Genomic DNA, 17550 nt, shown 5'->3' on the forward strand with positions numbered 1-17550 from the left:
GAGCCTTGTATATGTATTTTATCTACCTTGATACGATTGGGATCAAAGTAATACAGTAGTATATTCTTGCTTTCATGGGAGGATCAAAAAAATGATAACGGTATAAAAAAAGCAGTGAAGCAAGCTCGCAGACAACACGCCGGATACAAAGGGGAAACCGAAATAAAACCGCCGGAGAAAAGGAAATGAATATATATATTTTCAATTTCGTAACGAAAAAAGATATATATATATATAAAGAAGCCTTGAACTCCGCCTTTAAATACTCCCACCTCGCCTCGCTCCCCTTCCCCATCATCTCATCTCACACCAAAAACGAATCAGCTCGTCTCCTTCCTCCGCCTCCGCCTCCGCGAGCTCCCATTCCATTCCCGGATTGCGCCGCCGCCGGTGTTGCAGCAGCCATGGGGATGGGGCCACTAGAGAACGCCGTGGTGGACGCGGCGGCGGAGGCCGTGGCGGCGAAGGCCGCGGTCGGCGGCGTGGGCGTGGGGGGTTCGTACGCGGTGCTGCAGTGCGGGGAGGACTCGGAGTACGTGAGGAAGGCGTACGGGGGCTACTTCGAGGTGTTCAGGGCGCTGCTGGCGGAGGACGGCGAGCGGTGGCGGGTGTACCGCGCCGTGCGCGGGGAGCTCCCCGGGGAGGAGGAGGCCGCGGGGATCGACGGGTTCGTCATCTCCGGGAGCTGCAGCGACGCCCACGCCGACGACCCGTGGATCGTCGCCCTCGTCGACCTCATCCGCCGCCAGAACGCCGCCGGCAAGCGCATCCTCGGCGTCTGCTTCGGCCACCAGGTGCCACCCCCCTCCTCCTCCTCGTCCGCCATGGATGTCTCCCTCTGTTCGTCTCGGTTGCGATTTGGTTTGGTTTGCTCGGGGGAGGGGTGAAATGGTAAATTTGCTCTTTCCGAGATCGGCGCCGCTTGCGATTACCTGGTTGGAGTGGCGTTGTTCTAGCGACTTCTTATGGATTCTTTTTTTTTCGTCTTCCTTTTGCTTTTTTAAAACCATGCGCAGTAAAAATTCGAACTAATTGCATTATCGCAGGTTAAACAGGTTGAATCCGAGTACAAAATTTGTAAATAGTAATTCATAAATTGGGGGGTAAACCTGCAATGGCAACTGCAGAAGTTCACAGCAGGTGAGCTTAGCCTTCGCAGTGATCCGCACGGACTTTTTTTTTATTTTGAAAAAGTAGTACTTCTTCTCAAATAAATAAAAATTGCTTAAACTTAAAATATACTCTATCCGTCCAAAAAAATCAACCTCGTGCTGAATATTAACTGTCCATATAAATCGTTTTTAAAATTAGTAGAGCTATAATATTTATGGGGCGTGAATCCCGTGGGCCCACACCGAACCGCACCCGTGGCCAGAAGAAATTCCCGTCTTGTGCGTTGGACAGGTGGGCCCCACTCCCTGTCACGCCAACGCATTAGCCTGGCCGCTTAAATAAAAGAAAATGAATTTTTAGCTTTTCGCTAAATCTAATTCCGGACACGGTTGATACAGCCTGGCACAGTGCGCCAAGGCGGTTCACGTGAGCTGACGTGGCGGCACCGGCTGAGCTCACTTGCTGTTGCACACACACAAGACAATCTAGTAATATAATTTTATTTAATATATTTTTTCTTCTCTATATTTGGCGGTAATCAACTCCTCCGTGGAATTGCTGCCACGGAAGCTGCTCGGTTTGAACGGCACACGGTTGGCGTGATGCATCTAAACCGGTGAAGGCGGTCAGCGGTCCCTTTTTAAATCAAACCACCAGCGACAGCGCCCAAAGAGTGTGATTTTTGTGTTAGGTTGGGGTGGGCTTACATATACATGTTTGAATCCGGTCGTTTGTCCGAACGAGCGGGAACCATGGTTACGTGAGGACTCTGTATACGTTTTGTTGTAAAAAAAAGGATGAGTCTGCGTATTCAACTTACTATAATTGTTTTGATTTTTTTTAAAATTTTTTTTAAGAGATTGCACAGTCTGATCTGTGTCTATAGAAAGGAGATAGAAGTAGCCTTGTCCCTAACTTGATCGAAGAGACGAGTTGTTTTTGTTTGTGCGAGTAGGGAAGCGCAACTTGTGCTGCTGTTCTTGGGGGACATTGATCCCCAACTTGTCAGCGGGATTGGTTTCTTTAGTGATTAGTATAATCGTAGGATGGAGTCCCGTACCGATCATAGCTTAATATCCAAGCCAAGCATCGTCCGTGATTTCTGTTCAAAAGTCAAAGCTTTGCAAGAACCGTACAGAGCTCTGTCGAAGAGGTCAGCGTGTCCATGGCAGCAACAGCTGCGCAAGAACAGTTATAATTTACTCCTACATTCGGTGTGCCGCGTTAGATCTCGCAAGCTGTCTGAATCCGAAAATGGATCCGATGTTTCGCATCATGCCAGCTCAGCTCGCATGTACTCCCTCTGTCAAAAAAAAAAAAAAGACAAACCCTGGTTTCTGCGTTCAACGTTTGACCATCCGTCTTATTTGAAAAAATTATAAAAAAAAATAAAAAGACAAGTCACGCATAAAATATTAATCATATTTTATCATTTAACAACAATAAAAATACGAATTATAAAAAAATTTCATATAAAACAGACAGTTAAAGTTAGACATGGAAACCTAGGGTTTGCCTTTTTTCTTTTTTTGGGGGACGGAGGGAGTACTCCACTGTCTGTCTGTCGGTGTGCTCTCCTCCTCCACCCACATGGCTGGGCTCTGCGAAGCTCTACCAGTTGGAATTAGTTGAAATGTTTGTGATTTGTGAACGAGCTGGATGTGATGCGTCGCCGGCCGGCCCCGGCATCGGTCGATGATGACCCCAGTGTGGCGAGGATGGAATCGATCGCCTGTCAGAAAGAAACACGTTTAGCTCTTAAAAATGCCAGCTTTGGTCTTAATTATTCACGCACAGGACCGAGTTGGCTGTTGATCTGGTCCCCCTTTTGAAGATCTCTGCATGTGATTGACTGCAGTCTGCAACATTTGTTTTTATTTTTACTGGAAAGTTTCAGATATGTAGTAATAATATAGTTTTGCCGTACAATGGTTCAGTTTCTTGCCGTTTGAAAAAAAAAATACAATCTTTACACAAGTGGCTAACAGAGGCGTGATCACTCTGCTGCAGGTCCTGTGCCGAGCGCTGGGCGGCAAGACGGGCCGATCGAAGAAGGGCTGGGACATCGGCGTGAACTGCATCCACCCCACCGCGGCCATGGCGAGGCTCTTTTCGCCGATCAAGCTCCCCGTCCACATGCCCATCATCGAGTTCCACCAAGATGAGGTACACTTTTTCGCCGTTTCGTTTTCAAGGTTTGCTCTGATCAAAGCTTCAGAAATGGTCAATGACCTGACATAACTTACATGGCAAAATGCAGGTGTGGGAGCTGCCTCCTCAGGCCGAGGTGCTGGCGCGGTCGGACATGACCGGCGTCGAGATGTTCCGTCTCGGCGACCGCGCCATGGGCGTCCAGGGCCACCCGGAGTACAGCAAGGACATCCTCATGAGCATCGCCGACCGTCTCCTCCGGAACGATCTCATCCTGGTAAGCTACGGAATTGACTGAACTCTCTGTGGTTTCTTCTGTCTACTACTGTAGCTGGTCTGAAAAACTGAAGATTTGTGTTGATTACAGGATCACCAGGTGGATAAGGCGAAGGCGAGCTTCGACTTGCGGCAACCAGACAAGGATCTGTGGAAGAAGGTGTGCAGGGGTTTTCTGAAGGGGAGGCTTCAGTCATCGCAGCAGCCGCAGCAGCAGCAACATCAGAAGCAGCAGAAGGCGGCGCAGCTGGTGCTATAGTAAACAAGATTAGTGAGTGAGATCAGATGGGGGCATTGGGGAGCCTAGATTAATCCTTATTTTCTGCTTCAGATTTGTACAGGAAAAAAAACTATTTATTCGGAGCAATAATAAGAGAGTAATTGGGGGTGGCCTAATTAGCAAAATCCCATTTGCCAATCAATTCCCATCTTCCATCCTACATTTTCGTCACGCGGCACATAACAAAACGTACTTACATGGATGCTCGTTCATGTATCGATCGTCTGTACTGTAGGATGCTTCCAATTGAAACCGAGTCCCTTTTCAACTTTTCCAAGAAACAAAGCTGTGTCCATCCACAGCGCCCAAACCTGCAAAGTACAAAAACACTAACTTTCTCTTTGGCGTCATTTCAAAAGACCCAACCAACCAAACAAAACAAGCCAGTACCAAGTCCCTCTCATGGCTCAACAGTGTTGTGTTTGTTAGTTGGAACGAACGAAGGACATTGTCATCATTTGGGCTACAGAATCCGCTCGGTTTCTTGGCCGTCCTCATCGCGCGAGAGAGTCTGCCAAGATCCAAGATTCCGGCCGGTCCCCGGCCACGCACGCGCCCATCTCTCGCGAACGTGACGCCGTTGCGGCGTTGGTGAGGACGACCACAACGCAACGCAGCACAACACAAACGCGGTAGAAATGAGTTGAAGAGATGTGGCCAGCCATGGCCATATGTGGGGTGCGGGGGGTTAGTGTAGTACGGACAATGGACCACCGGCGGAGCGCCGTCAAGCTGGTGGAGACGCGCGAGCGAGACGGATCCACGCGCAGCCTTCTCCGTAGGCAGAGGGATTCCGGGACCGGCGGCCGGTCGCTCATGCTTGGCGGAGGGGGACCAATTGATGCAATTGAAATGGAGATAGCTACGTAACGGTATTCCGTTTAAACGGGATGATACCTCAGAGGTACTCCCTCCCCTCCATCTCATAAAAATTATATTTCTAGCTTCAAGTTTTTGTCTCATAAAAATTGTATTTCTAGTCATGTGGGGCCCAACCAATTGATTCATCTATATAAGTTTCCTTCCATCCCACATAATTTGGGCTGCTAATGCTTGTAATTTTATTAAGTATGTTAATTATATGGGTTAATTCTCTCAAACTTCCTTTTAATCATTTGTATATATGGAATGTGTGCATGCAGTGGGTTCATTAAATAAGGTTATTGTGGTCATTTTCCAATCCTACTATTTTATCCTAAATTAGCTAGAAATGTAATTTTTATGGGACGGAGGTAGTATCATCTGATGTGTGGATATCAGCCGATACCTACCAGGTATCTGACAATACTTTAGAGGTTTCATCTCTTCTGAACGGAATATCGTCCTGTAGCATTTTTCATTGAAATTTACTCCGAACTATTTAGTTTTTTTTAGGGGGTGGCAATTAGGATATTTATAGAGTGGAAATAAGATTCTATTTGCTTTACTACTTTATCCCTATTTTTTCTAAGGGAAAATCTGCTCTAGGACACTTTAGGCTTTATTTTGTTGCCAATTCCAACCTTACTTAGTTTGATGCCTTAACAAAATTTAGTAGTATTTTTGAGAGGAAAGTTTCGGAAGTAACAAATTTTAGTAGAATGTCATTGGTAAGGTAATGTTTAGTTCGTTACCCTACTAAAATTTGGTAGCACTACAATTTAGTACGTCGAAAGTGGTAACAACGTGAACATGCCATCTCACTTTGATGTGAAGTTGAACGAGGGTTCCATAGCAATGCCTTCAAAAAGGTGAACGGCGCTCGAGGGCATTGTTGTCGCTCCACCAGCAAGCCGAGTAAGACTTTCACCTCAGAGTCCCCATACAACCCTAGCATCCACAACGAAAGCCACCAAATTTCACATACACACCGAAGCTACCTGCACTATGCACACTACCACCCGCACAATGGTCGGACTGGTACCATTGACAACCTGCTCTGCCACCTAGCCAGACCCGGGGAGCCAGGTCGTCGGTGCTACTAGATGACCACCAACTAGACAGCCCCCTCACAGAGACCACCATATAACCTGGATGTGGATCTACAGAAAGAGAGGAGGAGGAGGGAGGGGGGGGGGGGGGGTAGGGAGAAGGAAAGATGGGGAAAGGAAGAGGGAAGGAGGAAGGAAGGATGGGGGGTGGGGAGGGAGGCGTCGTGGCTATGCCGACAATGGCTAGACAAGGTGGAACAGGAGAAAAACGAGGAAGGGAAAGGAAGAGGGAAGGAGGAGGGAAGAAAAGGGTGGGAGTTGCCATCGCTAGCGGCGGCGACGCTAGTGGGACGTGGCCGGCAAACCTCCTCTCGGGGCTGGTCGGCTCCCGTGTCTATTAGGAGAACGGCACGTGAGTTCTTTTTTCTCTGCGTGTGTAGACAATAAATTGCTTCTTTTTAGGCCCTTCTATCATGCAACTAGTGCTTCCAAACAAATCCCTGTAACACCTTGTAAGCCATAGAGACAAGCATTGTTCATGTCGTTCTGTAGGATCATCCCAATTCCGTCCGTGCAATCGTGTGGTCTGATTGAGTCAACAACATTTTGTTTGGTGGAAGAAAACTGATGGATCACCTATTCATTTATAGGGATAAATTGAGCAGATACCTATTCATTTATAGAAGAAGTGGTTAGTAAAAAATGGTTTTTTTAAAAGAAATGTACTTTTAGAAAAGTGGGGGTAAATAGTAAGTGACAATAATTCAATGGATAATCTGAAAAAGAACAGGGCCTTAATTTCATCTAACTGCGCGGTGGACATGTCCCCTTCTACTTCAATAGGTTCTCCTGTTGAAAATTAATGAGTAAAATACACCAGCGGTCCTTAAACTTGTCAGGAGGTTTCACTTAGGTCCACGAACTTGCAAAGAGCACATCGAGGTCCCTAAACTTGGTTTATTGTATCATCCCAGTCCAAAGCCGCGTTTGACTGTGGTCTTGCCTACGTGGCACGCCACGTGGACGATGACATGGAATTTTTTTTATTTTTTCTCCCTTCTTCCTTCTTTTTTCTCTTTCTTCCTTGTCTAAAAGATGAAAATGCCTCGTACACATCATTGTCCGTGTCATCGTCTTTTCATAAAAGAGAAAAAAGAAGGAAGAAGAGAGAAAAAAAATAAAAAAAAATTCCATGTCATCGTCCACGTGGCGTGCCACGTAGGCAAAACCACGGTCAAAAGTGGCTTTGGATCTGAATGATACAATAAACCAAGTTTAAGGATCTCGATGTGTGCTTTGCAAGTTCGTGGACCTAAGTGAAATCTCCTGACAAGTTTAAGGACCGTTGGTGCATTTTACTCAAAATTAATTGATCCATGGCACATAAGCCCCCTCATCTAGAGGTTCACAAACTGCTTAACATTCAGAGACATCCATCATATGGAGTTGTTTAATCAGCATCAAGAACCGCGTGTAACTTATTATGATGGTTATGCACCAAACTTTCATTATAATGTCTATCAGTTCCGAAGGAAAAAAAAATGTTAATACGATTTTCCATCTTTTGCACGAGCAGCTACACGAGAAAATAGCACGAGAGTTCTGGTAGTACAAAATTGGGGCAACTCGCTGCCAGCCATACTACTAGAGATAAGATAGGTGTCTAGGTTCGATGAACCACAAGCGGTACCGACCGTGACCGGTCCGTGTTGTGGATAGACGTAGCCATCCCAATTGCTGTGGAGCTCCCAAAAGTTGTGGACCATCCAAGTCAACCACATCCTGAATCAATGGTTCGGTTCACATCTCAATCGACGATCCAAAGCTCTAGTGGAGCCGAGGACGATGGAGCACTGTTGTGCGAGGTTCCAGCCCACTACTCTCACCGCCTTACCCCTCTTCTTCCTCCCGCTCTCCCTTGCCACTCTATACAAGATACCCCTATGGGAGCAGCACTAGCCCCCATGAACTAGCTACATTGGGGCATGGTTGTCGGTGATGCTCCTCAGCGGATTGGGAGGAGAAGCAGTGCAGTTGATGGGAGAGTGGACCGGCGCGGCGGATGGGGAAGAGGCGGCAGGTGAAAGGAGAAGCGACGCGACGGATAGAAGAGTGAAGCGGCACGGTGGATAGGAGGCGAGGCGATGCATCCTGAGAGCGGGGAAATTTATTTCTAGGACTGAGATACACTTCCTTACCTTGGTCACATGCATTGTAGGCTATGTGACCTCAACAATTACTCACCCTAATTTAAGCTATGAAAAAGGTAACGTGCAATGGGGCGTTCGAGGCCTTGGGCCAATTTCTTAGTTTCAGAAGGACTAGCAACACCCATAGCGTATCTTGCATTGCTGCTGCTCTTATCTACTACTACCAGTAGTTGTTGCTATAGAAGAAACGCACCAACACAGTGCCAAGTCGCAGCGACTATTCATCATTAACTTACTTGGGATGACACTGTGCACAAGATGCTGTACAATACAGGGGTTCAACATTGACATATGCTTGTAAACGTCGGGAATGGAAGCACATCAAGAAGGGTTAGAAGACATGTCAACGGCTCAACATGACATAGATGTTTGGATGTGTTTAGTTCACGCTAAAATTAAAAGTTTGATTGAAATTGGAACAATATGATGAAAACGTTGAAAGTTTGTGTGTAAGAAAATTATGATGTGATGGAAAAGTTGAAAGTTTAAAGAAAAAGTTTGGAAATAAACTCGGCCTTTACAGTGACAGATGGTGTAATAGACAACTTTCCACGAGGGTACCAGAGCATATGAACATTTTCTAATGTAGGAATGTGGGATCATATAATTTGGTTGTTGATGTTAGAAACACACTTAAAACGGAACAACCTAGTACTTGCATACGTAGGCCTTGTTCGGAAGACCTACTTACCACACGGCTGCAGCTGCACAGCGCAGCCAACCAACGGCTGCAACTAACCAATAGTAGCTACAACCTATAGATGTTGAAGCTAGCAAGTGTAGGGAGCAGTAGTTTTTGTGCAGCCGAACGAATGACGGCTGTAAAATTTGGGCTACCAACGACTCGTTAGAATATAATTAATTAAATATTAGCTATTATTTTAACATAAATATATCAATTTATATATTTTAACATAAATACATTAACTTTTAAGACAACTTTCGTATAACATTTATAGTATTTTGATAGGCTTTGCATGGGAAATGAATTACAGGTTTTTTCAAAAGTTTAGTATTTTGATAAGCGTGAGAAATTGAGTTAGATAGGGTACAGAAGGCAGCCTCAGTTACCCTTTATTACTATCTTTTTCATGGTTTTACTTCAATTTCTATCATAGAAACGTACATGTCGCACTTCTAATGATTTGCCCTAATGGTTAGTTACCCTAATGATTTGCCCTCGTATAAAAAATAACTCAGTCTGCTCTCAGGCGAGCCACAATTTTGACACTAGTTTGAATTTCCACTAAAATTTAAACAAGATATAAACGCAGCATGAAACCGTCCAGTAAAGTTATAAGTATGCAAAACCCCCAACCTGCCAGAATATGGGCCAGAACCAGTGACAGAAGTGCAGTGGAACGCAAGGAGAAATCCGTCCAAAGTGAGCTCACGAACTTGTCAAATCAAAACAATATCGCATCAAAACAAGGCGGCAAACGGAGACTGCTGTGATTCCACGAAACATGAAACAACGGAGCGTTTCGAGAAATAACGGGTTTAATTCCATAATATTTATGACACCCAGAGCAATGTAGGCAGTTCTAGCATTTTAGGATAGTAGAATGTACCTACTCCCAGAAGTAGCATACCACAAACCCAAGCGTACCAACGATTATCAGAGTACAGCCATAAGCAGTGGCACCAAGTTCATGAATTTGCCAAGTTATTCATGTATAATCATGAGAGTAACGCGAGGCCCAATTAATAAAAGTTCCAAAAGGCCACCAGCCTAAGCAGATGCACCACCACGGCGGCACTCGTTCAGCATATCCAGGTAGAATTGGCACTTGCTGATGTCACTTCCATAGTTGTTGATGCACTGCAATACAAAAAAACCAATAATTAGGATTTAGGACAACCTCCATGCTAGTGCGTAGACTCTTGTTAGTTACAGGTAGTAGCATGCATATACAAATTAATTCTTATCAATTCAATCTATGTTAACACTATGAAGAAATGAGGATGCTTTCTTCTGTTCACATAGAATTAATCAGATGATGGTAACCAGAGAATGGTGGGGGTGATCAACATGCAAGCCAGATGCCAGATGGAGTTTTAAGAGTAAAATTAAAATAGATAAACGAAGCATCATCAAATTCATTCTCATGGCTGCATGGGAAATGTAAGCACGAGTAGATGGAAGCAGCCAGGCAACAAAAGATAACTAAGCCAAAATGGGCAGGAAAACATACATCTTGGAAGGCCTTGGAATGGATGCTGCATGAGTCAGATGGAGTAGCGTTGGCCATTGGGGTGGCAGAGGCAGCAGCCTCGGAGACAACAGTCTCATGCTGAATAGTACGGGGACCCATTACAGCATCAACAGCCCTATGTGCCATGGCACTACCAGTACCAAAAGCCATGCCTGCATATATGTGCAAAGAAGTACTTATTAGAAACTGCATTGTTAATATAATGCTATTCATTTCAATTAAAATGAAGCAAAATGATGATACCTTGAGCAATAGTGGAACCAATTCCTCCCAGGATAGAGCCACCTCCGTTCTGGGCAGGAGCTGGAGGAGGAGCCTGCCTTGCTGCAATGAACAAATTACAGATGTCAATCAAAGAACACAAGACACAACCTGACAAGACAAAACACTTTAAAACCAGTAAAGATTATACAGGTACAATGAGAACATAAGGCACAACTTGACAAGACAAAACACTTTAGAACAGTAAAGAATAACACAAAATTTGTGAAACCCCAACATGGACAAATCAATACCTGGCTGCGGAGGGTTCCTCAAGGGAGCAGCACGTGGTGCAGGGCGAGACCTTGCTGCAAAATAAATGTCAAAGCATAAAAAAGAATGAAATGGGTTGAGATGTGTCACACTAATCTAGAGCATATGCATGTAGAAGGGCATAATACATACAGTTAACAACATCATAGTCTTCGTACATAAGAAAAAAAAAAAAGAAACACCACTTCATATCAGAATCTATCTAAGAAGGGATGAACAGAAAATCAGGCCCCTTCCCTCAAAAAAGATTCTATTTGCTATGTGCCCCAGTCTGAACCAAATGCAAATATACTAAGCAGCTGGTTATTCATGAGGCAGTGGTGCCAAGCTGCATAGAACATTATAGTATAGTACTAACTTATACAAGTGGTCTGCAAACTAATTTTAGTCATTCAGATCTTTTAATCTTTGAACACTATATATATATCTTAATATTAGTAAATCTCACGAATTTTAAAGGAAATGGATTGATAAGAGAGAAATGCTGGAATATGCAAGGCCGATCAATGAACAAACCCAGAAAGAAGGGACTTGCACTTAGAGCAGCCAAAGCAGTCAATAACATCTCTATATGCCCCATAACTAAGCCAAGATAGCATGAACAACTACAATGGCTACTCAAAAAGGCAAACAGTATTTGCAGCCCAAAGCAATTGAAAAAAAAAAGCTTAATGCACAATGTGCAAGGCTGTTCAACAATCCCTATAAAGAAGGGAGTTGTACTTAAAACAGCTAAAGCAGTCAATAGCCTCTCTATATGCCCTCTAACTAAGCCAAGATAGCATGTATAACTAGAATGGCTACTCAAAAAGGCAAATAGCATGAGCTCCCCAAAGGAACCGAATTGAACAATCTTAATGCATGTTCAACACCACTTTCTGATGACCAAATATGAAATAGAGATAGCTGTATGGAACTAAAGACTGCAGGAACACGTAGAAGATGTACATCTAGAACATCTTGGTATCATTTCTTGTTATAGAAGATGAGGTACCTAAGCCCAAGGAAATTTCAAAACTTCCACAGCTATGATGGCTACTCATTAAGACAGAATGAAATTCTACAATAGTGATGAAATAAACACAAACAGTTAACTTTAATGACTAAGGCAAAATGCAAGGGTGTAGTTTGGATTGTGGATGGAAAACTGTAGCAAGAAATAGTATGAACATAAGAATTTGATGGAATGTCTAGAGCTGCTTGGGGAGCACCGCATATTATGGTTTACAAGGCGCTCCCTCAAAAGGCCCAAGTGGGCATCAAATGCCCATCTGTATGCGCCTCCTAACTAAGCCAGGACAGTATGCACAACTGAAGTGGCCACTCAAAGAGGCACATGGAATGGAAGCCATTGGTTTATCATAGCACATGCACGATGCAATTCGCAATGTATATAAACTAAAGATATATATGTTGGTTTATCATAGCACATGCACGATGCAATTCGCAATGGAATATAAGAAAAATGTGGAGTCCATCTAAGAAAGGATCAATGGAAATTTCCTTTCCCTAATATATTATGGATTCAAACTTTGTTATATGCCCCTGTCTGAACCGCCTGCGCATTTTGCCACAAAACAATTCGCAACCGGTTATTCAAGAAGCAATCTTTTCCCCGTTCCTGATCTAAAAAAAAAAAGAACCCCTTCGATAATCCCCCAAACACGGGTAGAGTCCTATGTATACACCGACGACAGATCTGACCAATCTAGCAGCTAAATACGCCAATACAAGAGGGAGGGCACTTCCTGATCCTACATCCCACCAAACGCTAAACGTGCGACCACGAATCGCCCAATCGCGCGGCGCAGATCGATCCGAATCGAAAATCTACCCAATCCAAACGAAGGCCACAGATCCGAACAAGAACAACAACGGGCGCGTTCAACGCGAGAACCCAATCCCAAACGCCGCATGGCTACTGGGGCTAGGGGGGAGAGAGAGGATGGGGGTTACCTGAGCTGCGGCGAGCCATGGCGGTCGGCGGCGGAGGAGAAGACGAAACCCTAGATGGCGGCGCGGCGAGGAGGGGAGCGAGCGAATGAAGAGGGCAGCAACGGGTCGGGAGGTTGAACGGCAGCCACGCCTAGGGTTAGGCTTTTATAGCCGCGAGTCCGGATTTTTTTTTCTTTTTTTTTTACCCGTTCTTGCTCTCTCTCTCTCCAACCTCCCACCTTCTTGCAAGACACGCCAAGCTGACATGTGGGGCCAGAAATCTGCGGTGACATGTGGGGCCATTACTTGTGGGGTCCACATGTCGGCGGCACGCAAGCTGGCTGGGAGCCTTTGACCGTTGGAGGGGATATGCTCGGAACACTCTGGATTCCTCCAGATGACCGGAAGCAGCACGAAGCCGTGAACGGCTACGTTTTCATTTTTCGTGCTCCCGTGATGATAAGGTGAAAAATGATTCGTGATTCTTCCGATTTGTACAAAATGAATTGAGCAATTTGGTCAAAAATATTAAGCTCAAATTAGCATGCATTTATAAATGCCAGATGAAATATCTCTAATTAATAATCTTCTAGAAATCTCAAACTAATATCCATATTAAGGTTTGGTCCAACCAGCTAGATCCCACACACACAACCAAACGCATGTTGCAATTGCACACACCATTGGCATTGAAAACAAAAGAGTATGCTGCAAAACATCAGGAAAATATGCTATTAATCCATGCCAAATGCTCACACAAAAATTGATTCGACTTGCAGTTGTAATCCCCTAGACGAGGGTGTTTAATTGTACAACTCGCAGTGGCTCCATGTATAAAATCTCAATCCCCTGGCCTATAGCCAAAGTGGCTGAGGAGACCATTGTACAGTTTTGCGTTGGCTTCATCATGTATTGGTAACTACTGCTACTATGGTTTCACTTGAACATGGAAATGTCGAAGATGAGGGCAGAGCCATCCGTGGACACGGAGACGATGGAGTTGCCATCAGCAGAGACGGCGAGGGACTGCACGACGTCACCGTGGCCGGCGAAGGCCCTCACGCACTCCCCGGAGAGGCTGTCCCAGATTCGCACCATGCCGTCGATGCACCCCGACGCCACGAACCTGGACGGGCCCAGCCATGCCAGGGATGTCACCCCCTCCTGTTTGTTGTCCATCACACAGGCAGAACAGATTATACCGTTTGAGTGCATATCTAAGAAATGGAAGTGACGGTTTTTGGCGCAGGCAGAATCTAAGAAATGGGCGACGGTTTTTGGCGCTTACATCGTGGTTGCAAGTGCATCGGATCGATTGGCGACCAAGGTCCCAGATGATGAGCTTCTGATCCATGCTCCCTGTAGCCACCCAATTGTAACTGCAGAAAATACTCCAGGTCAATGTGAGAAATGTGCGGTGTTCACGTGTTTACCATACTGCTACTCTATGGATCCAGTACCTTGGTGAGATGCCGACACACTCAATAGAGCCAGTGTGGCCGTCCAGTGAGCCAACAACCTGCAAAACGACAGCGATGATGATGGTACCAAAATGCCAGACTGCATACATTTTCAAACAAAACAAGAAAAAATTCCAGCCTATGTACCAACTAACATGATAAAGACACACTAGCTTGAGTCATAAGAACACTTACCTGGCCTGAGTTTATGTTCACAACACACACAGAATTATCCTTTGAACCACTAACAATTGTTTGGGAATCCGAAGTAACTGATAAGCATGTTAATCCATCCGTATGATAGCCATGGCCTGGAGACAAAAAAGATCAGAATTTGATGTTCACGACTGATTGAGTATATATGAATTCAATCATATGGTAATTTACCTCGAACAACATGTCTGCTTTGTGCAGTTCTTGGGTCCCATATTCTCAATGATGCATCATCTGATCCAGTACAGATAAGTTTACCTTCAGAAGAAGGTATGTGCATTAGCAAACAATATTTTCATTCAAAAACTATGTTGCCACTGTAGAACTTCTGTGGACAGCTAAATAAAGATGGTAGGAGAAAATTTCCATGCTAAAGCATCCCAAACAACTTGTTTACTCAGGGTTAACTAACAAAATTAACATAAGCAAATTGTTATTGATCAAGGAAATATATTGGTACCATCTGGAGTAAAATCACCACATGTCACTGTGCTACTATGGCCAGCAAAGGTATTCAGAATGGCATTATGGTCAGCATTCCACATCCACAAATTACAATCTTCTGATCCTGCAATTATCAAATGCCCTCGTGGATGCCATTTAAGCCACTACAATACCAAAGACATACAGTTACACCACAGGACTAATCATGAAGTATTCATATATTTTGGGAGAGGAAACAAGAGTTTGTCAGCGGCAATAAGTTCAACTAACAAATGAAATGGAACAGAATCATCTCACCTCGAAGCCAGATCCAGAACCCTCAAGGGTTCCCTGAAGTGTTCGTGTAGCTGTATTCCACACATTTATGCGTCCATCAAAACTTCCAGAAGCCAAAAGATTCCCATCTGAACTGAAAGCAACCGTGCAGACAGTATCTGTGTGCCCTGTATTGCGAAGCTATTGCATAAGTTCAATAAAATAATTCCGAGTATCAACACTCTGTGATAATAATGATTATGTGATGACTAATTACAACAATAATGTGCATGCAGAAAAAAAAGAAATCCATGGGCCATAGGAAATCTCAAAATTCTTTGATACAAAGTATCGAGCACAGAAAGCTTCTGGGTTCCATTGCTGATATGCATGATAAGAGAGAGTAATTTAACACAAAATGGTTAATAAAAAAATGAGTAAATGATTTGTCTGCATAAGATCAATATATAACAATTGAAATGCTAATATGTTGATTTAGAGACTACAGGCAGTATACCAAAACATTCCATTAACATAAATGAATACATCAACTTAATAAATAAAAGAAATGGAAGTGAAAGCATATACCTGAGAGTTAATATTTTTTAAAGGTGGAAAGGAACAGAGATGTTCCCATGAATATTTTAGACACAGCAAATTAACACTGTAATAGTAATTAATAACTAAATCATACCGGCCAGCTCCAAAACATCCTCTGCTGATCCAATCTTCCACAGAAATCCTCTATCGTCTTTCCCTCCAGAAGCCACAAGTGATGCATCTGTAGGACTGCATGCCACAGCGAATATCTCGTCTGTGTAGAACAAGAACAGGAAGTATCAGAATATGTATAACAAAATCTGCATGGATAAGTATAACTGGAGACTGGAGTACAAAAAAAAGGAGCAATTGCTGCCTGAGTTATGGATGGTGTGGCTCAGAGAACAGTGCATCAAAGTTACACCAATCAAGTACTATATTGACCAATGATCAGCACCAAAAAAATCATAAATTCATTCTTTTCAACCAACTTGCCTGTATGAGCACGAAATGCATATTGGGAATCATCCTCTTGCATATCACCTGAAATTGAAAGGATAGATAATTAAAACCAAATTTCACAAATCACAAGTAAGACAGTTCAGAATAGTTAAATGCTTAGCATGTAAATGAGCAACTGAAGAACAGATTGCAACTAAAATTCTAGAAAAGAGAATGTTCCTCTAGGATCTGACAGGACAGCTGTAGAAACATAAATACACAACCATTGCAGTTTTCTTTATAAATCAAATTAAGGCTGGACAAAATATGTCCAACTGTCATATTTCTCACAATTGTTCCATCTTTTTTAGGACGCAATAATATTTTCATTTGCAAGTTAGATAAAGAAAGCAGTTAGCCGATTGCTAAATCATCTAAATGCAGTTGCACCAAACGAGATTACCATAATGCACCTGAATGCCAAATGGAGCATAAGATAAACAGTAAAACAGGCAAAAAGCATAATACTAAAACAGAAGTGCACTCAAAATAAGTTTTCCGGATACTAATAAAACAGAAGTGCACTCAAGAGAAGTGATCCAGATTGTAGCTTTGCTTAAGAGAACCACCAAGACACCAACATCAACAAAGCAAATGTCAAACTACGCCCCATGTAACTCCAACAATTATATAGGCAGTATAACAGCATAATAGTAACACAGAAATGCATCCAAAATAAGTGTTCCAGCTTATGTAGCCCCCAATCTATTGCCCATGATTGTAATTCTGCTTAAGAGTCGAACTCATGATATTCTACAGAATTCCAACAGTATTGGAGAGGAAAATGTTATATTCTACAAAGCATATTGAGCCTTAGCATGCAACATACCCATCCCATCGTCATCCTCATCATCATCCCGGTCAGGGAGATCTGAAAAACACAACCAATAATAGTAAGCACCAAGCAAAGCAGAAAACAGATAGATGGATAGTACTACTACTAGTAGTAATACAAACCTTCCTCGTCGATGGGTATCTCGTGTATGATGTCCTCCTCATTGATGAACACCTCCTCTCCATCAGAGCCTTCGCCGGCGGGGACCTCGCCCGAGATGCTCATCGTGACTTCACCTGAGTTGGGGGCGACTCCTCGGCCGCAAGAAACGAGAGGGGAGAAGGGAGGAGGAGGAGCGGCGCCTGTGTCGGCGGAGGTGTGCCCGCGCCGCCGCGATGCTTGCCTGCGACGAGCCGGGCTGGGGCAGACTAGGGTTCTGGACTTCTCGGCTTCTCCCGCCTAGTGTCACTCGTGTTGTAGGATGGCAATGGGGCGGGTCGGGGCCGGGTTGGGCTGGAACGGCCCCGCCCCCGGCCCAGGAGTGGAGGGCGGGTCGAAATCGATCCCCGGCCCCGGCCCCTCCGGGGCCCCGCTGCACCCGCAGGTGAGGACGCTTGGAGGAGGCGGCGCGGCGACGGGCAGAGGCGGAGCGGAGACGGCGGCGACGAGCGGAGGCTGAGCGGAGACGGTGCGGCGACGGGTCGAGGCGGAGCGAAGATGGCGGCGGCGCGGCGACG

General features: G+C 44.5%; 3 protein-coding genes and 2 non-coding genes across 5 annotated transcripts; 1 reads left to right on the forward strand and 4 right to left on the reverse strand.

Annotated features, from left to right (window-relative positions):
* The first annotated feature begins 404 nt into the window (after positions 1 to 404).
* On the forward strand, positions 405 to 3945 carry LOC127768963 (gamma-glutamyl peptidase 3-like). The gene is made up of 4 exons (XM_052294635.1): positions 405 to 794; positions 3124 to 3279; positions 3374 to 3541; positions 3632 to 3945. Exons 1-4 carry the CDS (start codon positions 405 to 407, stop codon positions 3797 to 3799), a joined length of 882 nt encoding a protein of 293 aa, XP_052150595.1. The 3' UTR covers positions 3800 to 3945.
* A 5477-nt stretch (positions 3946 to 9422) lies between these two features.
* LOC127767746 (uncharacterized protein C6C3.02c) lies at positions 9423 to 12805 on the reverse strand. Its single transcript, XM_052293182.1, has 5 exons — positions 12647 to 12805; positions 10672 to 10725; positions 10400 to 10480; positions 10136 to 10308; positions 9423 to 9762 (listed from the first exon to the last, which is right to left on the reverse strand). Exons 1-5 carry the CDS (start codon positions 12663 to 12665, stop codon positions 9673 to 9675), a joined length of 417 nt encoding a protein of 138 aa, XP_052149142.1. The 5' UTR covers positions 12666 to 12805; the 3' UTR covers positions 9423 to 9672.
* LOC127769132 (small nucleolar RNA snoR138) lies at positions 10877 to 11009 on the reverse strand. Its single transcript, XR_008016700.1, has one exon. It is a non-coding gene; the product is annotated as a small nucleolar RNA snoR138 (small nucleolar RNA).
* On the reverse strand, positions 11875 to 11989 carry LOC127769115 (small nucleolar RNA U19). The gene has a single exon (XR_008016684.1). It is a non-coding gene; the product is annotated as a small nucleolar RNA U19 (small nucleolar RNA).
* Positions 12806 to 13329: 524 nt separating the features above from the next.
* Positions 13330 to 17265, reverse strand: LOC127765283 (uncharacterized). The gene is made up of 11 exons (XM_052290148.1): positions 16996 to 17265; positions 16868 to 16909; positions 16033 to 16080; positions 15692 to 15811; positions 15040 to 15185; positions 14759 to 14906; positions 14473 to 14556; positions 14281 to 14396; positions 14086 to 14144; positions 13914 to 14004; positions 13330 to 13789 (listed from the first exon to the last, which is right to left on the reverse strand). The coding sequence occupies exons 1-11, from the start codon at positions 17096 to 17098 to the stop codon at positions 13562 to 13564; spliced, it is 1185 nt and encodes a 394-aa protein (XP_052146108.1). The 5' UTR covers positions 17099 to 17265; the 3' UTR covers positions 13330 to 13561.
* Positions 17266 to 17550: the final 285 nt, after the last annotated feature.

The sequence above is a fragment of the Oryza glaberrima genome, chromosome 3, assembly GCF_000147395.1.
Source record: "Oryza glaberrima chromosome 3, OglaRS2, whole genome shotgun sequence".
NCBI classification, from domain to species: Eukaryota; Viridiplantae; Streptophyta; class Magnoliopsida; order Poales; family Poaceae; genus Oryza; species Oryza glaberrima.